The sequence below is a fragment of the Sceloporus occidentalis genome, unplaced genomic scaffold (assembly GCF_023333645.1).
Source record: "Sceloporus occidentalis isolate IW3139 unplaced genomic scaffold, rSceOcc1.0.p SCAF_7, whole genome shotgun sequence".
NCBI classification, from domain to species: domain Eukaryota; kingdom Metazoa; phylum Chordata; class Lepidosauria; order Squamata; family Phrynosomatidae; genus Sceloporus; species Sceloporus occidentalis.
Window position 1 is genome coordinate 12,756,139 of NW_028316987.1, and position 21,550 is coordinate 12,777,688.

The 21,550-nt window shown below is 41.4% G+C and overlaps 1 protein-coding gene across 6 annotated transcripts in view; it reads left to right on the plus strand.

The window, feature by feature from the left end:
- Positions 1-21,550, plus strand: part of KANSL1 (KAT8 regulatory NSL complex subunit 1) — a 173,330-nt gene that overhangs the window by 128,603 nt on the left and 23,177 nt on the right. For all 6 annotated transcript variants that reach the window (XR_016281887.1, XR_016281888.1, XM_089531942.1 and 3 more), the window contains 4 exons: positions 5,986-6,090; positions 10,794-10,903; positions 15,439-15,634; positions 19,304-19,469. Coding sequence is in view for 4 of the 6 variants with exons in the window: in XM_089531942.1 (XP_089388068.1) it covers positions 5,986-6,090; positions 10,794-10,903; positions 15,439-15,634; positions 19,304-19,469 (577 nt within the window). In the remaining 2 variants the exon portion in view is untranslated. The remainder of the gene's footprint in view (positions 1-5,985; positions 6,091-10,793; positions 10,904-15,438; positions 15,635-19,303; positions 19,470-21,550) is intronic.

Genomic DNA, 21,550 nt, shown 5'->3' on the forward strand with positions numbered 1-21,550 from the left:
TCTAACATCTCCAATTGTTTTCCCCCATCCTGTTTGGTTTGTAACATCTTGCCTATAGAAGAAGCCCATGGAGCTTTGAAAGCTTGCAACAAGTATATTATGCATTTCGGTTGGCAAATGAAGAATTAAAAGATGTTTAAAAACAATAAAATAAAAACACTATACTCATTAAAGTTTTTATTTGCCGCATACACTAAAAACAAGAGCTTTCTTAAATAAATATATCTTCACCTGTCAGAAAGAAAGCAGAGAGGGCGTCAACCAGACCTTCTGAGGAAGGTAATTCCATTATTTATCATATATTGGATTAGATTGTTCCGTCTTGGCTCTTTTTTTGAGTCAGGTCAATTAGTCCTCAACCCTCACATTGCCCACTCAGTAATATATAATGATGGAGATGTTATTACTCATCCTGTTAAGATCATTTAGAAGGAGTAATTCTGGATGCAAAACAGTTATCCTCCTATCAAGCAATGTCTCATGATTAGGAAGAGTAATTTGTGGGTTCGTGAGAATCAACATGTCAGAATCAGGTTGAAGAAGTAGTGGGCAAATAGCTGGAGAGCTTTGAAAAGTTACTTCTTTGGACTACAGTAGTTGGAATCCACTAGCAATTTTGCCTAATGCTAGCTGGTAGCGCAAGTAACACTTTCAAGCTCTGAAAAGTTGTTCGTTTCATAAAGCACATGTTTATATTTTCACTTTAAGTACCAATGTAGAAAGAACACAAAGGTTTTCTACAGATCTCTACAGGGAAAATGTACTACTTCGAACGCCATAATCAATTGTCCCACAGAATAAACAGTTGTGAAGTGGAAAGAATACTTGGAGAGAACAAGCTGGAAATTCATTTTGCATTTGCCATTATCTGCTGTTAAAAGAATTGACAGAATCCTCTATACTTGAAGGTCTCTTGTTTTTGTTGTGTTTTAGGAAAGGCTATTTCTTTGAAACAAAGTAGATAGCGAAACCAGGGCTGTAACTTTAGGAGCATTTTAAAATCAAATGAATAAGGAAGTAATGAGCTAGTGATCTTACTGTGTGCAAGTGTAATGTTATATCCATGACAAACTTAGGGCCCGAACAGACAGGCCAAAATAAAACTGCTTCAGTTCACTTTGGATGTATGCTGTTTAAATGACGCATGTGTCCTAAGAGGCCAGAAGCTGCACCAAAGCCATGTTCTGGTCCTAAGGACTGGAGTGCAGCTTTGGCACAGCTTCTGACCTCTTAAGATGTGTGTGTTATTTAAACAGCATGCCTCCAAAGTGACCCAAAGCAGCTTTATTTTGGCCTGTCTGTTCAGGCCCATAGTTACCATTGCTTTCCATGGGTTTACCTGTAAATATGACTTAAGTATGAATACAACCCATGTTATTTTAAGCAATACTGAAGGCATAAGAACAGAAATAACACATAGGTTCACTGTTGACAGCAGCAAGATGACTGGTTAAACAAGTGAAACAGGTTTATAATGTATGCTGTAACTCCAAAAATAAACCTCTGTTTTATTGCTATTGATTTTCATGGGAAAATCAAAAAAGAAAAACTATTTCACCTCAATATTTGTAACTCAATTAAAGGATGTTGCCCAAGTATGCGAACAAAATAATATTTTCCAGTTTTGGGGGAGAACCAGTCAGAAATGGGAGGCTTTACGTTTCCTGTGTGGCACTGAGTAAAAAGTAAAAGTGCTGACCTTGGAACTGGGTTAAGGGCAGGTGGGGGAGAAGAGTAATCACCCTGGTTACTCTTACATTGGCCCAATACAGACAGCGCAGAACCGCCGTCCTAGGATCAAAACTAGGGTTGGGGAGCACACAGCAACCGCATGCTCCCCAGCCCTAGTTCATATGGACGGCTCCATTTTGAAGGTGCAGCATCCATACACAGCGTGGGATGATGGCGTCCCGCAGGTGCCGCCTCCACTTGGACCGGCATGTATCTAATGTCATTACGCCGCTGGAGGGTGCTTGCGGCACCCTATCTGCAGCACAGAAAGGAGCTCCGAAATTGAGCTCCTTTTGGGTGCGCACTTCATTCCTGCAGCAACTAGATCGTCATGGGAACAATCTGGTGTCCCCTTTCTCCCATGGCTGCACCTGTCGAGGTGTCCAGAAGCATGCAGCCCTAAGGACACCCCTTTTCCAGGCCATGGGGAAGCGGCATTTTGCTGCTTCTCCATGGCTTGGAAAAGCACCGGATTGCGGTTGCAGGGGCTGCCAGTGAGGCTGCCCTGGCCCAATCCGGCGTGGAAAGGGGCGGCAGAGACCTACCCCATTCAGGCTGTCTGTACCGGGTCTTAATTTCCAATGGTTTTTCTGTCAGATAGCAGGGATTGCAGGTTAAAGTTTTACAAGCTTTAGTGGGTGTAGCAGCTGTATCTCTAATATTAAAGTATTTTTATACTGCTTTTTAATGGACGTTTGCCACACCGATTTACTCTGCTGTAATATGAATGTAAACTGAATTTTTAAAAACCATTAAACGCAAGCAACAGAGCCTTAAATTAAATCTCAGGAAGGCAATGTAAAAAAAGAAATGTAGATCCATTTTCAAAGGTAAATGCAAAGCTTTACAAATTTCCCCAAAAATAGTATTCATAAGATCTTGTGTTACGACCAACAAAGTCCTGTTCCTCCACATGGAGTAGCATCTTTAGCAGGATCATTGTTGGACCTACAGTGGCGAAGGGGCAATGATTTTAATTTTCAGTTGAGAGAAAATCTTGAAAGCTGAACACTATTTCTTCCCATTTCTTTTGGCTTAGGTATTTCTGTTGTGATCTTAGTTTCTCCCATGTTACATCAGTTGAATAGGAGAGAGTGCTTGAACTCGTGTTAATATGGGTGTATCAGTTTATTTCTGCTCTGATCCATTTTCCATTTCTTCAGTTCAGAATTTGAAATAATTTGTTAAAAAGCATGTTGTTGCTGCCAGTGCATAAAAAAATTGTGGGAAAATGGAACTAATCAAATTTCCCTAGCTTGGAACAGTGCATGTGCTTCATTTGTCTGCCCTGTATATTAAAGAAGGTAGTACAGCAGTTTTGTGGCTTTTTACAGTTTCTCTGGAATATCCCCATCCCCCCCAAAAAAATAGGGGAGGTAAGGGAGAAAACAGGCAGATTGGCACGTAGGCAGCTGTGCAAAATCCTTGCCCGAGAAACATCATTTCCCATTTCTGCTTTAAACAGGACGTGTGTGTGTTTTCCACCTGAAAGGCCTGCAATGTGAGCTGCTTTGTGAAAGTGGGTATCAGTCTGTGCAATGAAGGCAGGACTCGGTTTCAGCAAATGCTGATGTGATCCAGGCTAGTGACAATTCTGTTCCAGTTTTTGTCATTTCATCAAACTGGCAAAACAAACTCTGGAAACCCTGAGGGGAACAAAAGCAGGAAACATTGCTTTGCCAAAATGTTCTTGTGTGCGTTAGCCCAATATGGCTGGTCCCAAATCAGCTGTTCTGATCCCAGAACAGGAAGAAGAGAAACAAAAATATCCTCTGCCACATAAAAACTAGAGATTATTTCTGCTTATTTGATACTTACCCCAACGTACAAAAATTCTGTGATACATTGTGAAAGCCATAATTGTAACCCCAGGCGGCATCACTGCTTTACTTAGAGCAACTTATTCCTACCTGCCCTCCAGATTTGTTGGACTACATTATTAATTTCAACATGACTCCATTCTGTTGCACATGTGGTTTGGCTTGTTTTTTGCCAAGAATGGTTGTTGTTACTTATGAAGAAGTCTGACAAGTGTCTTATTCTCAGATGTCCTGGTAATAGAGGCATATTAAATTATTTGTGCTCCAAACAACAACTTCCTGTTTATTATTGAAGTCTCTTAATTATTAGTGTAACCTATAAAACCTGCGATAAAAAGAAATGACTATCTTCTCTTTCTTGCTGCGTGCCTTCAAGTCAACTCTTAGGGCAATCTTATCATAGGGTTTTCTTTGCAAAGTTCTTCAGAGGGGGTTTGCCATTACTATCCTCTGAGGCTGAGAGAGTGTGAATGGCCCAAGGTTACCCAGTAATGTGTACCCTACCCCCCCCCCAAAGGGGGGGGTGAGGTGGGAATAGATATTTCAGGAGACTTATGATGTCAACTAAAAACCTGTTAGATTACAGTCTGGCTTTTAATTGTTTTAGTACTGGAGGATATGGAATGAGGATCTTTGCTCTATATGTGATACAGGCAGAGAGAAAGGTGTCTGATGATCATTCCAGTAAGCTAAAAATGAGATACATATAAGCTACCCTCTTAAGTAAGAAGGGTTATTCTTTAATACTGTTTCCATCAATTTGAGAAAGTAGAATGCTCCCATCATGGAAACAAATGTACAGATCATAAATATTATGAAAGATCCTCATCTAAAAGATGTATCTAAGAAATGAATTACATATTTTCTCCTTTTCTCCTTCCCCATCTTTTTCTTATGACCAATCATGAGGCTTTTCTTTTCTCAGGAGAAAAGCAAGTCAGGAGCATTGGGGGAGTGGGTAGGAGATACAGGTTCAGAGCCTCCCCTCCTCCCAAAATGCAGCTTCTTCTACTGCTATCACTGCATCCTTGTTGGAGTCAAAGATGTATCTAGTTGGTTTCAGCTAAGCTTCAGTTAGCTTCATTTTCTTGTGGCTCTTACTGCTGAAAGGAGTGGTTTCACAGCAGGAGACAAATCTGCTAGCTTTGGGTAAACCTGGAAGTAAATGCCATCTTTAAAATTGGCTTTGCATCAGTTGGTTATAGACAACCAACGTGTATTAAACAGTCAATACATCTCCTGATGTAAGAGAACTAAACAGAGAAAGTTTCTCCTTCTCTCTTTCCTCTCTCCGACACATATTGTTTAATGGGAGAGTATTACAGTTCTTTTCTGCCATAATTCCCACTTTTCCAGACCTCTGTTGGAAAGCCATGAATGTATGAGTTACACTGAATTGAATCATCTTGATTTGTTTAGTTGGAGGCATTTTTAAATCACACAGTTCAGTGGGTAAAGAATGTTAACATAATGCTAGAAATAAAGTAGAGAATCCATGAAACATAATAAGAACTGGATGTATCATTGGGCTAGATCAGTGATGATGAACCTATGGCATGTGTGCCAGAGGTGGCAGTCAGAGCCCTCTCTGTGGGCACATGTGCCATCGTCCCAGCACAGAGTTTGCCAGAGTTTGTTACTAGAAAGCCAGAGGGACATGGCACTTTGTAATAAATAAGTGGGTTTTGGGTTGCAGTTTGGGCACTCAGCCTCAAAAAGGTTCACCATCACTGGGCTAGGTCAAACCAAAGGCCTGTGTAGTCCAACACAATGTCCAGTCCATTGCTTATTGGAAAAAAGACAGGAGTGCAGTAGTAGCCTTTTGACAGATGTTCTACAGAGGGATACAGTCTGTAGTATTAGTGAGAATATATATCTGCCATGGCTAGCAACCACTGATAGTCCCATTCTCCATTTGTCGATTCTCCCTTTTAAAGCGATCCACATCAGCAGCTTTTTCTGCTTGTGATTTCAAATTCTGCTGTTCAACTCTATGAGCTGTATGAAGAAGTACTGCTCTTTATGTGTCCTCAGTCTCCCATCTCAGTCTCTAGTGCTGTGAGAGAGGGAAGGGAAATATTCTTTATCCCTTCCTTCCATAAAGTTGCATCATTTTATCTGTAAAAACCTCTTAATACACTTCCCATTACTTAACTTTTTTTTCTAAGCAGGAGAGCCACAAGCACTGCATATTTTCCTCATAGAAGGGTTTCTCCAGTCCCCTTTTCACACTTTTCTGCAGCTTTTCCAGGTCTGAGAGGTTAGAGCTGTGAGAAGCTAGGTGGATAAAGCAGGATTGAAAGAGGCAGTAGAAAGAGACAAGGTGTGGGGAAGGAAGAAAACACTGAATTGTGAAAATGGAATGGTGAATTTAAGCTCTTGTCTGAAGCAGAACTTGGCTTGACAGCTTGCTCTTCTTCCCTGTGCCTTTCAGGGCCTGATACTGCTTGGGGAAGCACCTCCCTCTGACCCTCTGCTAGGCGACTCATCCCATACTCTTAGTGCCGAGGTCAAGCTGGAGCCAGGGACTGACAGACTGGTAAGTATCGAGGATAGAAGTTCTTGTTTTCACTATTTCTCCTTTTATCCAACTGAATGAAATTTTATTGTCAATTATTTTTAAAAAATTACTTAAGCAAATGCAGAATTTTGAAATACTGCTATATTTCAGAGAGCCCAGCTAATCAGATGGCCAATCCTAAATTATATTTGGGAATACTGGATGTGATTTTTAGATTTCATAGTTTTACTGTTTGCATTGTGTTTTGTATCTTCACTACTGTTATTCAGATGGTTGCTTGATGGCAAATAAATCCGTTAATTCATGCCTTTTATCTTTCCTCTCCCTGTCTCATCTCTCATGCTTTCATTATATAGCCATATCCCTTTGATCAGTTTTCTTGACTTTTAGAGAAGCTCTGTGTGTATAGTATCATTGTGGATTTAAGGAGAGAGGGGTGATCTTGAACAAAACAAAAATAGTTGCATTTTTGGCCTTTTCAAAGCCTTAATGAAATCTTGGCTTCTTGACTTTCTTTTTTGTTTTTGTCATAATAGTCAGGAAAGTTCTATTTTACTTGCTGGAATTCTCTGTGCAGAAAACTGCAGAAGTAACCAAAACTTGGAGGAGCAAGTTACTGAATCCTGATTAGCACAGAGTATGGGTCTCCATATGGGAAGAGTTGGGGTTCCATGCAAGTTGCCAGGTCAGGTGGCACTGGCTACTGCCCCTTGTTCAGTATTTTTTTTCCTATACCCATAAATCTCTGTATAGAAATATGATTTCTACATGCAAATTTCTTGTATTTGAACTAGAGAGGAAATCAGCATATTTTAAAGAAATGTTGACAGTACTGGCAAAAATTATTCTGGAAGTTTTAGAAGGAAAATTGAAAAGAAATTAAGATGACCAAACACGTAGGAAAAACAGAAAATCTTCAGTGATTATTAGGCTATAATAACCAATTATATCCTTTAAGACTCCACAGCAGCACATATGTAGACATCTGATACTTCATGAATAGGTAACTTGTGACCCTTTGGGTGTTGGCCTAAAACAGCTGTGGTTTGAGACCAGAGTTACTCCAGTACTACTTTTCCTCAAGCTTCTTCTCTTCTTGAACTTTGTGTTTCCAAACAAGTGGACAATAATCAATTTCCCACAGTTGTGAGTCACCTTGCATCCAGGACTCATACTTCCACTTGTGGCTTATGTAAACTTGCTCATGTAACAAGGCATTGGACACATGGTTTTGCAGGATTGAGCACAAATGTGGGCTAGAGATACACATTTATCCTAGAGTAGGAATTTGTGGACTTTCAAGTGGCATTGAACTGTAGTTCCCAACACTCATCACCATTGGCTTTGCTGCCTTGGGCTGCTAGAAGCTGAAGTTCTACAACATCTGCTCAGTTCCTGACCTAGATTTATTCTGTCACAATTTTCAAGTTCATAAGCAGCAGGGGTATTTCATTTCTTTTAATCTTTAAAATTTCTAGTCTGCATTTCTGGACATTTAGGGAATCTTTCAGCAATACTATAAAAACAGTAATTATAAAAAATACTGCTTTATAAAATAATAAGTATAATAACAGAGGCTATAATCTGCAGTTCTAGTGCAACTGGCCAAAAGAACTGGTCAAAAGCAACTTAAACAGCAGTGTCCTTGAAGAGAAATGTTAGATATTGATCATAAATTTGTAGGCATCAGCCAGATATAATAATGTTTTCTCAATGCACATGAGTGAACCTCAGCCCCAGGTCAATCTGGCAGGCCCAGATTGGTTCAGATTCAGGAGCAGACCTACATCAGAGACTTTCTTTTTACAGACATTTAAAGTGTTACCACAGGTATTCACTTTGACCTTACTGTGAAGGATGGGCAAGATTGTATGGGGGGTGGCAGAGCTCATAGCTGTGGCAAAGCCCATGCTTTTCTTGCACAGTGTCTCAAGTTCAACCCTAAGTATCTTTTGTTAGCAGAGGTAAAGGACCTCTGGTCATGCTGGCTGAGGTTGATGTGGATTGTAGTTTACAATCCTAATGACAACAGTACATCCTAATGACAACAGTTTGCCTGTCCCTTGAATAGATAATGCTACTTTTCCATGCCCATGGTTTAACTGTCAACTTTATTTGCCCAGGCAAATTTGCAATCATGTTCTAATTTGTCTATGTACCGTTTTCCTTAGAGCAGACGGAATAGGTTATTGTTCCATACCGGATGTCAAATAACACTGTAGCTCATTTTATGCTTTTGATCAAAAGTCACTAACACATAAATTAACATAAAAACGATAATACATGCAAATACTAAATACGATATACAGGGTAGACAGTGATCTTAAATCTGGTTGTAGAGCTGAACAAAGGGTACAACTAACTCACGATTCACTCTTTAGAAAGTCTTGAGATATCCCAGGATATAAAAAGAAACAAAAACTTGGGAAGTTAGAAAAGGGTAGAGAAGGACCTTGCTCTTTTATGTATGCACTATGATTGGAGCAGTCATGCTTTGGCTACAATTGGGGAAAAGTTGGAGGACAGATTTTATTAAGAGGACCCTACCTTATTTCTGCTGGAAATATTGGTATCTGAGAATACAAGGAACTGCTTTTATATAGAGTTGGATTATTGATCCATGTTGCACTATACAGTTTGGTCTAATTGACAGTGACTCTTTAGCATTTTAAACAGAATTTGTTCCTAGGGTAACCCCCCTCCCCCTTGGATAGATAGATAGATAGATAGATAGATAGATAGATAGATAGATAGCACTTGTGATGCTAGAGCAGTGTTTCTCCTCCTTTTTTACCCCATTATTTCTGTTGATAAATGTAAAAAATTGCATCCCCAAATACTTTTATTTGAAATTTGAAATAATGCAACTAAAAACAAAGTAAAGCATTTGGAAATTTAGGTGTGTTGCTGTGCCTCAGAAGATGATGAGATAAGCTGCATACTATGTAGCTGTCATTGTTAGATTTTCCCATTGTCCCAGCTTTTTAAAAAAAATATGGTCCTCCCCCCCCCCCCCCAAAACCCATATGGTTTCCATCAAAGTCACTTTAAACCACACTGATTGAAGATCTCAGTGATACAGGCTGGACTTTTGGTAGATTATACAAGCAAAACATCCAGACCTAAAGACCTTCCTTTTTGAAGTTATGCTGAAGGAATCTCTTTGGTACATATTTCATTTTTCATCCTGGATCCCACCACTTCAAGAGTTTGCCTTCCTCCGTGTCTTTAGAAAGCATCTTATGTTCCTTCGCCAAGTATAAATCCTCTGTGTATATAGAAAAAATTTGCCGTGCAGGAGATAACAGATCCAGTAATGCATGCATAAACCTTGCTGAAGTCTGTTAATTGGGCATTGTGTGCCAGCATGCTCAGCACTTCTCTGGGTTGGCATAGTGGCACTTCTGGGGGATTGTATAAACAGCAGATAACTTTGTGGCACCTAATAGAGCAACATAATATTATGAAATAAACTTTCATAGACTAGATTTCATTTTCTGAGATGCAAAAATTTTATTCTTTTAAAATAATTTCTGTCTAATCTCACTCCTTGCACTTCACTCGTTGCACTGTTTTAAACAGAACTTGGGACAACTACTGTTTTTTGACAGCTTTCAGAATGACTCTTGCTAACTGGGGGAATTTGAGAGCTGTAGTCCAGAAAAGTTAATATTCCCTCTATATGTATGTACATGTTTGGGCGTGAACTAACCAGGCAATACCAAATAGCAGTCTGTAAATAAAATGAACTCTTGTCCACAAAGCCATATATCATAGTAAATATGAAAGTCTTTAAGGTGTCACAAACCATTTTGTTTTGCTTAATTTTTTAAAACTTCATTTAAAAGATCTCAAGTGCCACACATATACAACAACAAGTTTACTGACCAGTCAACTGACCATATCAACTATAAAATGCAAGATATCAAAATATCAAGATACATACACGATAAAACTTGATCACTCCTAAAACTCATGTAAAGTTAACTAAAAAACAGACACATAAAACTGAATAAAAACAAATTTGATAGGATACAAAATAGATTATAGAGTAAGGCAAGCTAAAATGGGGTTGGGAGGTGGAGGAAATCAATGGTGATTATTTAAATGAACTCATCACTGTGGCACGAGACCATCACAGATATACTTTTCTCTTCATTGTGCTTTTTAAAATGGTATTACTATAATAAATAGTTGAGAAAGATGGATTGTCTGATGTTTGACAAGTATTCAGAGCCAGTGCATAGAGCCTTATACTGTAGTAAGAAATGATTATATGGAAAAGTAGCACAGTTTTGTTTCCATGAGTTAATTTCAAGTTCAAAGGGGTTACATATTTTCTTTGAAATTTCAATGTTTGTTAGTCTTTTTATTTCTGTATACACCAATATCCTCTGAAATTGAATGCAGGAAGAATAATTCAGCTATGGTGATCACATAATGACAAGACAGCCTAAGCAAATTGAAGACTGAAGGAAATACTGTCTCCCTAAATATCCCTGATTCACGTGTTTTGAATTTGCCAGTCCTTGTTCCAGCCTGTTGTATCCATGTTGCTTAAAGGCAATAAGATCGATGTCGCAGAGATGTTGCCCAGTTACTCCAAGCAGATTCTAGTGTTGTGCCATGCCAGGTCAAGGAACAGAAGATAAATGATGTGCTTGCCATCTAGGAAATTTTTATCCTCTGACACAGTTTCCCCCTTCTCTCCTCTTTCATAGTGTGTCTCCCAGTCATCGGAGAACCTTTGTACATCCATTGGCAATAACCAAGAGCCCCTATCTGCCAAAACGTGTGGTGTGCCGAGACCAGTCAATGGAGTTATCAACACGTAAGACTCTTGAAGAAGTCATCTCAAAAGAAATACAGTGCATAGCTAGCTAGCTCTTTGTGTCTGTTCCCAAGATGTTTATTATGGCTCTTGGAATTCCTAACCACTGGCCATGCAGACTGAGGCTTCTGGGTGTTGAAGTTACAACATTATTTGGGGATCCATATTTTGGAACCAGTGCTCAGAGCAAGGGTTCCCAAATTTTGAGTTTCCAAGCGTTTTGGACTCCTGCTTCCAGAATGTCTTATTGTTGGCCAAGCTGGCTGGGGCTTCTGGGACTTGAAGTCAAAAACACCTGGAGGATCAAAGTTTGGGAACTACTGCTCTAGAGTAACTTTTCCAATTTGGTGGCCTTCAAACTATGGTGGCTGGGAAATTCTGGAAGTTGCCACCCAGTACTTGTGGGGGTACTATGTTGAGAATGATGCTTAATTATGAGTGTTTTTAGTAAGTCACTTGTTGAGATTGGAACTTTTAAGTGTCTCTGAGCTAAATTGTTCCAAACATGTAGCATTTATTCTATATCAGCTTATATCTTTCTCAGAAGCCTTATATTCCAAATAAGAATATTTGACTTGGAGGAAAGGGGTGGGAACAGGACTTGCTTAAGGGCTTAGAAAGGAAGGGGTAGAAGCGAACAAATAGAACAACCTTTCCAAATAACCCTCTTCAGTTGTGTTGGTCTGGAGTTTCCATACTATGGCCATGCTGGCTAAGAGTGGGAACAGTTTCAGAGTGGCACAGCTAGAGGACACCAGGCAGAGAAGGTAGGAGTAAAAGTCAATGTGGAGATATGGTGTGAGTAAACAAAGGATTCTGTTTGGGAGGGTTTTATTTTGGGACTGGATGGAATCTTGGTTTTAGGATAGTGGAAAAACTGCTCTTTACATAGTGTGGCACAACATAGTGCCACAAAATAGTGGAAAAAGAGAACAGAGGGCAAGAAAAAAGTGAGCAGTGTCTATCCATGAAGGAGCAAGAAGACAGGAAAAGCATGTGGAACCCTGTAGCAAAGAGCAGAGCCTCTAAACTTTGTATATATGTCTCAGTAAATCTCACAGAATTATCCTGTCACTATGGGCACTGGCAATGCAGGTTGAGAAATTTTGCAGATTGTAGTCCGTCCCCCTCCCCCCCAAAAAACCAACAGTTTTTCTGGGTGCTAGCTAAGGTAGAAATCATTACACAATGAAATAGCCTGTTGTTTTCCTGCAAGGTCCAGAGTTCAGTTCATACCTCCTAGGTCAGGCCTGCCTGAACCATGACAGTGTTGGCACAAATTTGCTTAGACCGTACTGAACAAGATGGACCCTCTAGTCTAAATAATCATGTGTTCCTAAGAGAGCTTAAACTTGCCAGGAGCAAGGACATTAGGTTTTCTATGTGGTCTCTGCGAAGCACACAAATGGGTTATTCTGCGCCTGCACAGCATTTCCAGATCCTACTGGAATTGCTAGGGAAGACTTTTTGGTGGTAGCTCTGCCCAACCTCTATATAGGCAGGAGGTCTTCCCGCCCTTTCTCAGTTTCTTTTGTCTGCCGTGTGAGCATCTTAGGAACCTCACTCAGGAATCGCTCCTTCCTTAGCTTTTGCTTTCATTTACTGCGTTTGCTGACTTTGTTTTCACTCGACTACTCATTGGATTGTGATTTGGACTTGGTCTTGGACTTTGATTAATGGTAACGACTCGGACTCCTGAAAATTCTTTTGTCCTCCTTTTTCAACTATGTCCGCACACTCTTTTAAAAAGTGCACCGAATGTGGGATTAACATTCCAGCTCTCAACGGACACTCCCTGTGCCTCGAGGGCCACGTCCCTGCTTCCTGCCCTCATTACATGGCCTTCACTCCACAGGCCAGAAAGAACAGGGAGATGCGCTGGAGATCCGTGCTCTACGTGCAAATTTTGAGGCCTCCCGCTTCCTCCAGAGCCTCTGCCAAGGCTGCCGCCACTAAAGGAAAGCTCTCATCTCTGGCTTCTGGGGTCCCTGCCAAGGCTATTGCAGCCGAGGGCACTACCCCTTTGTCTCCTCCGAGGGTCCCTGCCAAAGCTACTGCAGCCAAGGGCAAACCCCATATGGATGCCTCTGGGTCCCAAACCCCAGACATACCAAGGTCCACGGACCAGGATGTGGCTGGCCACCCATCCTCATCAAAGAGGAGTAAATCTTCTGAATCCTCCAAACTGAAGAAAAAGAAGCACAAGTCCAGGGACTCATCTCACCATTCCGCAAAAAAGCTTCGCCTTTCTGTGGACTCCGACACCGACTGCTGGTCCCATACCGATGTGCTACCCTAGCCAGCTGACACCGACCTGGCCTCGGTACCGTGTTCCCAACCAGCACCTCTCACCGAGACGTCTCCTGGTCCCAACACTCGAGTCTGACCCGAGACGACCACCTTTTTGCATTCCCTCGCTGAGCGCTACCAACTCTTGGAGGGCGAAGAGGAAGCTTCCTCTCTCACCCATGCAATGATCCCATACTGACTCTCCCAGACTTCGGAGGTCGTGGACTTCGAGGATGAACAAGATTACGACGCATCCTCTGACATTGCTGAACCCCCTAGATGGGATGTCATCTTTGATCAAGCTACGGGATTGTACTTTCTACCTCTTGATCCATCTGAAGTGCATGGTGGCCGGTTCGTCTCAACCTTCCAACTGGTTGAACCCGTTTTGTCTCCACCAAGGTCTATTCCTAAGTCGCACCTCTCCTCCGTCTCCTGAGCAGAAACAGCCTGTCTCGTGCAGTTGACCTCTGCTGTCTCCTTGCAAGTCTGCCCTTCGCTCCTGGTACCGATAGCCTCTCAGGCCCTCTCGGCCCGGACCAGGACCAGGTCACTCTCCACAGAATCCGCAGACCGCACCGTCTCGGATTATACCTGTCCTGCCCTGACTGGCCTCTCGGTACTGGTCGGAGAAATTGTTGTAGCTTCCCGAAAGCCCTCCACTCAGCGCTCCTACGCCCTCAAGTGGGAACATTTTTTGGCTTTTCTGTCCTCAGCGGGACTCACCTCTTCAGAGGTCTCCATCTCTGTTGTTCTGGACTTCCTCCATCACCTTTCAGCATCTGGACTGTCCATTTTGTCCTTGAAATGCTACCTCACGGCCATCTGTGCACACTTTCACTTCTCCGGCTGCCCATCCATCTTTACTGATCCGCTTGTGAAGTAATTTTTCAAAGGCCTTGCCAACCTAAGACCGCCGGTAGTGATCCCCGTCCCGACTTGGGACCTCCAGCTCGTCTTAGCAGCACTCACTACCTCGCCCTTTGAACCTCTGACTTCCTGTGACTTCAGGCTCCTCACTTGGAAGACAGCCTTTTTGGTAGCCATCACATTGGCATGCCATGCCAGTGAACTCTGTGCCCTCCATGCGGATTCTCCGTACCTGAATTTTTTAAAGGACAAAGTCGTCCTCCGTCCGGACATTTCCTTGTGTCCGCTTTCCATCTCAGCCAGGATGTCATCCTGCTGACGCTAGCACTGAACCCAACCACCGACACCGAGCACCGACTTCACTCCTTTGATGTCAGGTGGGCGCTAGCCTTCTACCTTGACTGGACTGCATCCTCTCGTCATTCCCCCAGACTTTTTGTCTGCTATTCCAATCCCCAAATGGGGCTTCCAGTCACACCTCAACGTTTCTCCAATTGGGTGACTTCCACAATCCTTCTCTCTTACCAGATTTTTGGGAAGACTCCACCTGCTCAAATTCGAGCCCACTCAACCAGGGCGGTAGCTTCATCTTCACCCTTCCTCTCCAGAGTTCCCTTGGAGGACATTTGCAGGGCTGCGGTATGGTTACAACCTCTGACCTTTATCAAGCACTACAGTCTTGATACCAGACACCGACGTGAAGCAGCCTTTGACAGAGTTGTTCTCCTTTCCGGAATGCACTAAGGTTAGTTGGCACCTGTCAAACATGACACTCACACTGTTTCTGGTTTAATAATTCTTTATTGCCAGGACACTCCCTCGTCCACAATGGGAGAAGCTTGCCAGTCTAACCCATTTGTGTGCTTCGCAGAGACCACAAAGAAGGAGGACAGGTTGCTTACCTGTAACTGTAGTTCTTCGAGTGGTCATCTTCGAATCCACACAAATCCCGCCCATCCTCCCCTCTGTCATGTCCTTCACTCTTCCTTGTCTTCTCTTAAGGCGGACCTTTTTTGGAACTGAGAACCGGCGGGAAGACCTCCTGCCTATATAGAGGGTGGGTGGAGCTACCACCAAAAAGTCTTCCCTAGCAATTCCAGTAGGATCCAGAAATGCTGCGCAGGTGCAGAATAACCCATTTGTGTGGATTTGCAGGTGACCACTTGAAGAACTACAGTTATAGTTAAGCAACCTGTCCTTTCATGACTTTGCTGTTTGAGTTTCTCTCTACAAGCATAGATTTACTGGGTTACTTTGGATAAGTTTCTCTGTTTTTTAAAATCTTCTGGATGTTTGGTAAATATATTTCAGGAGAGTGACTGCAATAGAGAATGAAGTAGAAGCAAATAATGTATTGCATTTCCATTCTTGGGCAGGCTACAGCCAGGCTTGACGGAGCGTACTCAGGGAGACAGCTCAGATGCTGAGGAATTTTTGCGTAAAAAGCAGAGACTAAATGTCATGTCTTCTGCCCCTGATGGAACCTGTGTAGCAGCCCGCACACGACCGGTCCTCAGCTGTAAGAAGCGGCGGCTTGTTCGACCCAGCAGCCTGGTGCCACTCTCCAAAAAGGTGAGTATTAGGGAAGAAGATGGCATCATCTGTATTTCACTTGTGAATGAAAATCATGTTTGTTGATTGGAGTGGATAGTGGAGAGAGAACTGAGAGTGAACAGTAGGGTGTCAAATATGAATTCTCCTATGTTACCCTTTGATCTCCATACCCATCTCATTGTAAAGTCTGTACACCATGCCCCTATGATGGTTAAGCAGAGGTTGCCAGAATGTGTGGTGGTGGGTCTTTCTTAGGCCTCCTTCTATGATCTAGTTGTCCTGACCTCTGGCTTGCACTCAATGAAAAACTGTTTTTTATCCTAATGACTTGGGAGAGAAGGAACCTTTGCTTTCCTCATCAGCTGTTGACTTCTCATCTTTAAAGCTGGAATGAGCAAGTTTCTGCTGCAGTTTTATTGAGAGGATATGTTAATAAAACAACACACTGGAAAGCAAAATGTACTGTTAAATGATAAAAGGATCCTGTTCCAAGGAGGATTAGAAGACTGATTTGCCAAGTTTGAGAATGATGCTGTACCAATAAGGCAAGTGATCCCAGTGTGTCAAATGGCAGATGCTGGAAGGGAGCAAAAGCAGACTCTTCAGAGCCCCCAGACCATTTTCCTCAGAGGACAGAGCTGTCTCTCCTGTTCCTCTTAATTGGCTTGATGTAGTCAAGCATAGTGAAAGAAGCTGTGCTTAGCAGACCAATCAGCTTCTTGTCCTGTGCCTCAAGCAGCAAAATGTCTTGGGCTGGCTCTGGAATAATCTTCTGTGAAAAGTAAACATTTGAATTCAGGAGGACTTTCTTAGGGTGAATTAATGGAGCACACTTTTATCATTTGCACTGAAAATAAGTCAGAAATTATTCCTCTATGTTCCCAAAAATAAATTTGAAGAATTCTAAATACTGTAACTTTGCACATATTTTGTAAATATGTGCTGCTGCCTCTGTGTTTGTGTGATACAAAAAGTGTTTAAACAAAATAACAACAACACTTTCTTGGTTGGGAAAACCTGTTTCCCGACCTCTTTAGATTTTATGCAGCCATACTCAATTTCATTTTAGTGAACTCTCCATACATAGCCTTTCAAGTTTGTATTTTCAGCTGTGTTGAGCTAGAAACTTACTGTTTTCAAATGTGGTGGAGATGTTGAATTCAGAGCTGGTTCTAAATTTGTAGCTGAGTAGCACTGCATGATACACTGTTTTAGCATCAATTGTGAAAGTTTTCCCCATGAATTGCTTGTGATTCTTTTTAAAAAAAAACAAAACACAACAAAAAAGGTATAACAAGAAAGCGCTTCCACAAGATCAGAGAAATATAAGGGAGACCTAAACTAAGAGTAAGGATGCTGATTAAGCAACAGGGGAACACTTTTTATGATGTGTACAAAATAAAAAGATGGTGAGTGTAATATATTGAAGAACTGAATAAAAAAAGATGGAAGAATGGCAGTTTGCTTTTAGTGATGAACCCATAATTTTAAAAAGTGACATGGAAGACATTTTCAAAACACTTGGAAGAAATAAACACCGGGAACAGGTGGCTATCAGTACAACTATTTGAAACTGTAGAGACAGAAACCATTCAAATTCTAACAAAAATGTGCCAGCAAATATAGAAAACAAAACAAGGGTCCACATACTGGAAGCACTCGATATACAGTCCAATCCCAAACAAAGGGAAACACCAAAGACCGAAGCATTGCATTAGAGCATTGTATCTCCCATGCAAGCAAACTCATGCTGAAGATTTTACAGCAGTGACTTTTACCATACATGGAGTGAGAAATGCCTGGTGTCCAAACTGGATTCAGAAAAGGAGGCTGCACTAGATATCATATTGTAAGCATATATTGGCTAATGGAGTGCATCAGAGAATTTCAGAATAAAATCAGCCTGTGCGTTATAGATTATAGCAAATCCTTTGACTTTGTGGATCGCTCATACTCACACACACACACAACCAACCACCTATGTATCATTGTAAAAGAAATGGATAGACCACAGTCTGATTCTTGAGGTACATAACCTATATTCTGGACAAAAGGCCACTTTCAGGGCAGAATATAGAAAAACAGGATGGTTTCCAATTAGCAAGGTGTTTGAGTGCTTTCTGTATCTGTTAAATTTATATGTAGAACATATCATATGAAAACGGATTAGACTAGGAGAAAGGAATTGTGAAAACTGAGGGAGGGAAAATATCATCAGTTCAAGATATGCAGATGACGCCATATTAGTAGCAGAAAATAGAAAAGGGTTTGGAACAACTATTGGTGAAGGTTAAGGAAGAATGTTCAAAAATAGTTTTACAGCTGAATATCAAGGAAAAAATAATGATCACAGATGATTTGCATAATTTAAAAGAGGATGATGAGGGTTGAAATAGTTTTCTATGCTTTGAGTCAGACATTAACCAAATTGGAGACTGTAGTCAAGAAAACAAAGAAAGTCTAAGACTTGGAATGGCAGCTATGAAGGAACTAGATAAGATCTTCAAGTATAAAGATACATCATTAAACCAAAGTCAGAATCGTCAGTAGGATCGGCTATAGTAATTCTATGTACAGTTGTGAAAATTGGACAGTGAAGAAAGCTAACAGAAAGAAAATCAACTCATTTGAAATGTGCTGGAGGGATAAGTTCTACAATTACAGTCACACCCCACCCCACACAAACAAAACAAAACCCAGATGGGTCCAAGAACTCAAGCCTGACCCCTCACTAGAGGCTCTGGTAATTAATGTGAAGCTATCATACTTTGGAGACATTGTAAAACACAGTAAGGTGAAGGTAGTAGCAGAAGAAGAAGAAACAAGTAGGTTGAGACAATCAAAGAGGCTTCTGCCCTGAGTTTGTAAGGCTTGAGCAGAGATGTTAATAATTGGGTCTTTTGGAGGTCTCTCATTCATATAGTTGCCATGAGTCAAAGCCAACTCAATTGTAAATAATAACAAAATTGTTAATGTGACACAGTGTAAGAGCCATTTTCAGTTAGAGCACAAGTTGGGAGTATATGGTCTTCCAGATGTTCTATTATCACACTTCCCAGTATTCCTCAATAATGACTGTGTCACCTAGGAGTGATGAGAATTGTGGGTCCAGCATTATCTGGAGAATCACATTTTGCCCACCTCTAAGTTAGAATGGTAGGCCTAAATCCAGTTGTTATCCCTAACTAGTATAGATCTAGTAAATCAATAGGAACTTGGTAAAGTGATGGCTAAGTTCTGTTGTTTTTCTATTTTAGTTGAGTCTGATATTTGGTTTTAGATCATGCTCTATAGAAATCTGGCTGGGTTATTTGGAATGATCTTAATGTGTGAACCTGTGTGTATTTGTTTCTGGTGAAGAACAGATGCTGATAAAGGGGTCAGTTGTTACCTTGCATGTCTTTAAAGTTTTCCTGCACTTTTAGACAAAAGTTGTTCAATAATTAGAATCCAGCATGTCCAGAGCGTTGGGATTTAAGGGGCTCCTGAGTCCCATATGTTGCATCTAGCCATCATAGACTTTATAGAAGTTGGATTAACCTGCGTCTGTCCCCGGAAGGGATAATTAAGGATGTTTTCTGTGACTGTTGAAATGAACAAGCATGGGAAAGGTGAACTACTGTTACTTTTTTTTAGTATTAATGATAGTCATACCATTTACCCGTCTCCATTGTTTTTTGTGTCTAGGTTCATCGCAGCAGCATGGGGCGGTGCAGCTGTGATGTGAATCCCTTGTGTGCTCTCTGTGGCACTCGCAGCTCAGTGCCTCCAGAAATCCAGTATGAGGCCCCTTCAATGGAGCGTCTCTCACAGTTGGATTCCTGTATCCACCCTGTTCTCTCATTCCCAGACGGTAAGACAAGGTTAACTAAAGGAAATCTGTATGCAGTGTGAAGGGTGGGGGGGTCTACCCCACCCTGATTTGTGAGCTGTGCTCACAGGTGATCCCCCAGTGTTACCTTGGAGGTAGGAACCTTGTTGATATAATGACTAGTTTCCCACACCCACCCTGTCAGCATCTCTGGGCCCCTGGAGTTAAGCAGTCAGCCACATCTGACTTGTAGTGCCTAGACAATTTTTTGGACAAGAGAGAGTGAAAGAATGTGTTTTTAGCTCCCCTGGGGCGCTGAGCCACCTTGGCACCAGTTACTGGGCATTCCTGACCTAGTTTGCTGATGGCTGTGCTGCATGGCATGCACTGCTGGAGATCTAGGAGGTATCATTTAAACAGTTCAGCAAGCAGCGTCTCCTCTCTTCTCTTTCCCTCTCTCTTCCTGGTTCCTCTTTCCACTGTATGAGTTGGTTCATGAGGTGCTCTGCCCTCGTCTGGATGATTTGGTGTCTGACTGGAAATTTCCAGATGACGTAATAACATCATAACAACCTTGGTGAAAAGGATGTTAATCAGGGCTTTTGAAAACTGCTAAGAGAGCGCCATCTGGGGGCCCTCAGGAGACCTGCCTGCTTTGAAGCATTTGGCACAGAAAGAACTGCCTGTTTCTACCTCTCAGTAGGTCATGGCATTGTTTTGGCGCAGTCTTACATTAGTTAGTAGTGCAGCAAGGAGGGAGTTTAAGGAAGAGTGAAACTACCTGGCTGCGTTTTAAGGTGGGCTGGCAGCTCACAGAGAATTACTTTTCTAAACCAACAGTGATTGATATATACATGTGTATGTATCTCTGATACATAAACATAAAATTGTTGCATACTCACAGTGCAGCTTTCTTTATTATCTGCATATCCAACATGTACCATCTTTCACCTCTCTTTGTTTCTCAGCACATAACTGTTGACAAGACAGAAAGAATACTGTCAGATTATTTTCAATACACTATTCTCTCTCTCTCTCTCTCTCTCTCTCTCTCTCTCTCTCTCTCTCTCTCTCTCTCTGTGTGTGTGGGGGGGGGATGCTCCTTCTTAGCCTGGCACCTAAGCTTCTTTCTATTAATATCTCCAGTTTCACACCCTGTCATCAACTGCTCTCCTATTGCCCAGCTGCCCTTTCTACCTTAATTCTCTCCCCTTCTTAACTGTTTTTACTGATAGTTTTTAATGAAGTTTTTATACAGCCCATGCATTGACATACTCTGAAAGTTACTAGTAACATTTTTAGAGCCATTTTAAAAAAGCAGATAAGAATTACACCAGATAAGCCAAACAATTGACAGTACAAAACTGAAATAAATAAAAGCTAGCAGCAACCAAAAATATTAGTTAACAGCCATGTAAAAGCTCCTAAGATTAAAAACAGTGGGAGAACAGAAAGACATTCCCTTGGTAATAAAAAGACCATAAAATGGGTGCCTTGTGAGCCTCCCTGGAGATGGCATTCTACAATTGGCCCTGATCACCTGGGCCATTTTAGCACAGTCTTCTTTATATGAGCCTTACTTCTATACGTGTGTTTTGTTTGAAGTCCAGTTAAATGCTGTTTAGTTAACAGGGCTAACAGGGTTTCAAGCAACACAAAGACACATATACAAGGTTGCGATTCTTTTGAGAAAGTGGAAATTTAAGATATAAAATATGCAGTCTGAAAAAATGTGCAGTAGGAACATGGATAGCTGTGGAATTGGAAAAATGGAAGTGTGGAGAATTAAGCGCAGTCTGCATTGGAGAGAGGACACTGGAATCAAAGTAGAGAACAACATGAGAGTGTCAAAACCCAAGCAGAAGATTTAAAAGCGTTGAAATATTACTGAGAACTTTTGAAGGAAAGAGGGACAAGTCAGTGTTCGAGAGACCCCACTTTTGACATCTCAGGTTTGATGTGGCAACAGAAGTAGATTGCTGGACTAAGAAAAAATAATAAATTAGTTTTTGCTATATAAGAAATAAGAACTATTGACTCCTATGGAGAAAGTACAGCTGATGCAATGTGTAAAGTGTTTGGCCTTTTTTTTTTTTAATGTGCAGGGTGTTTGCCAGGGCATT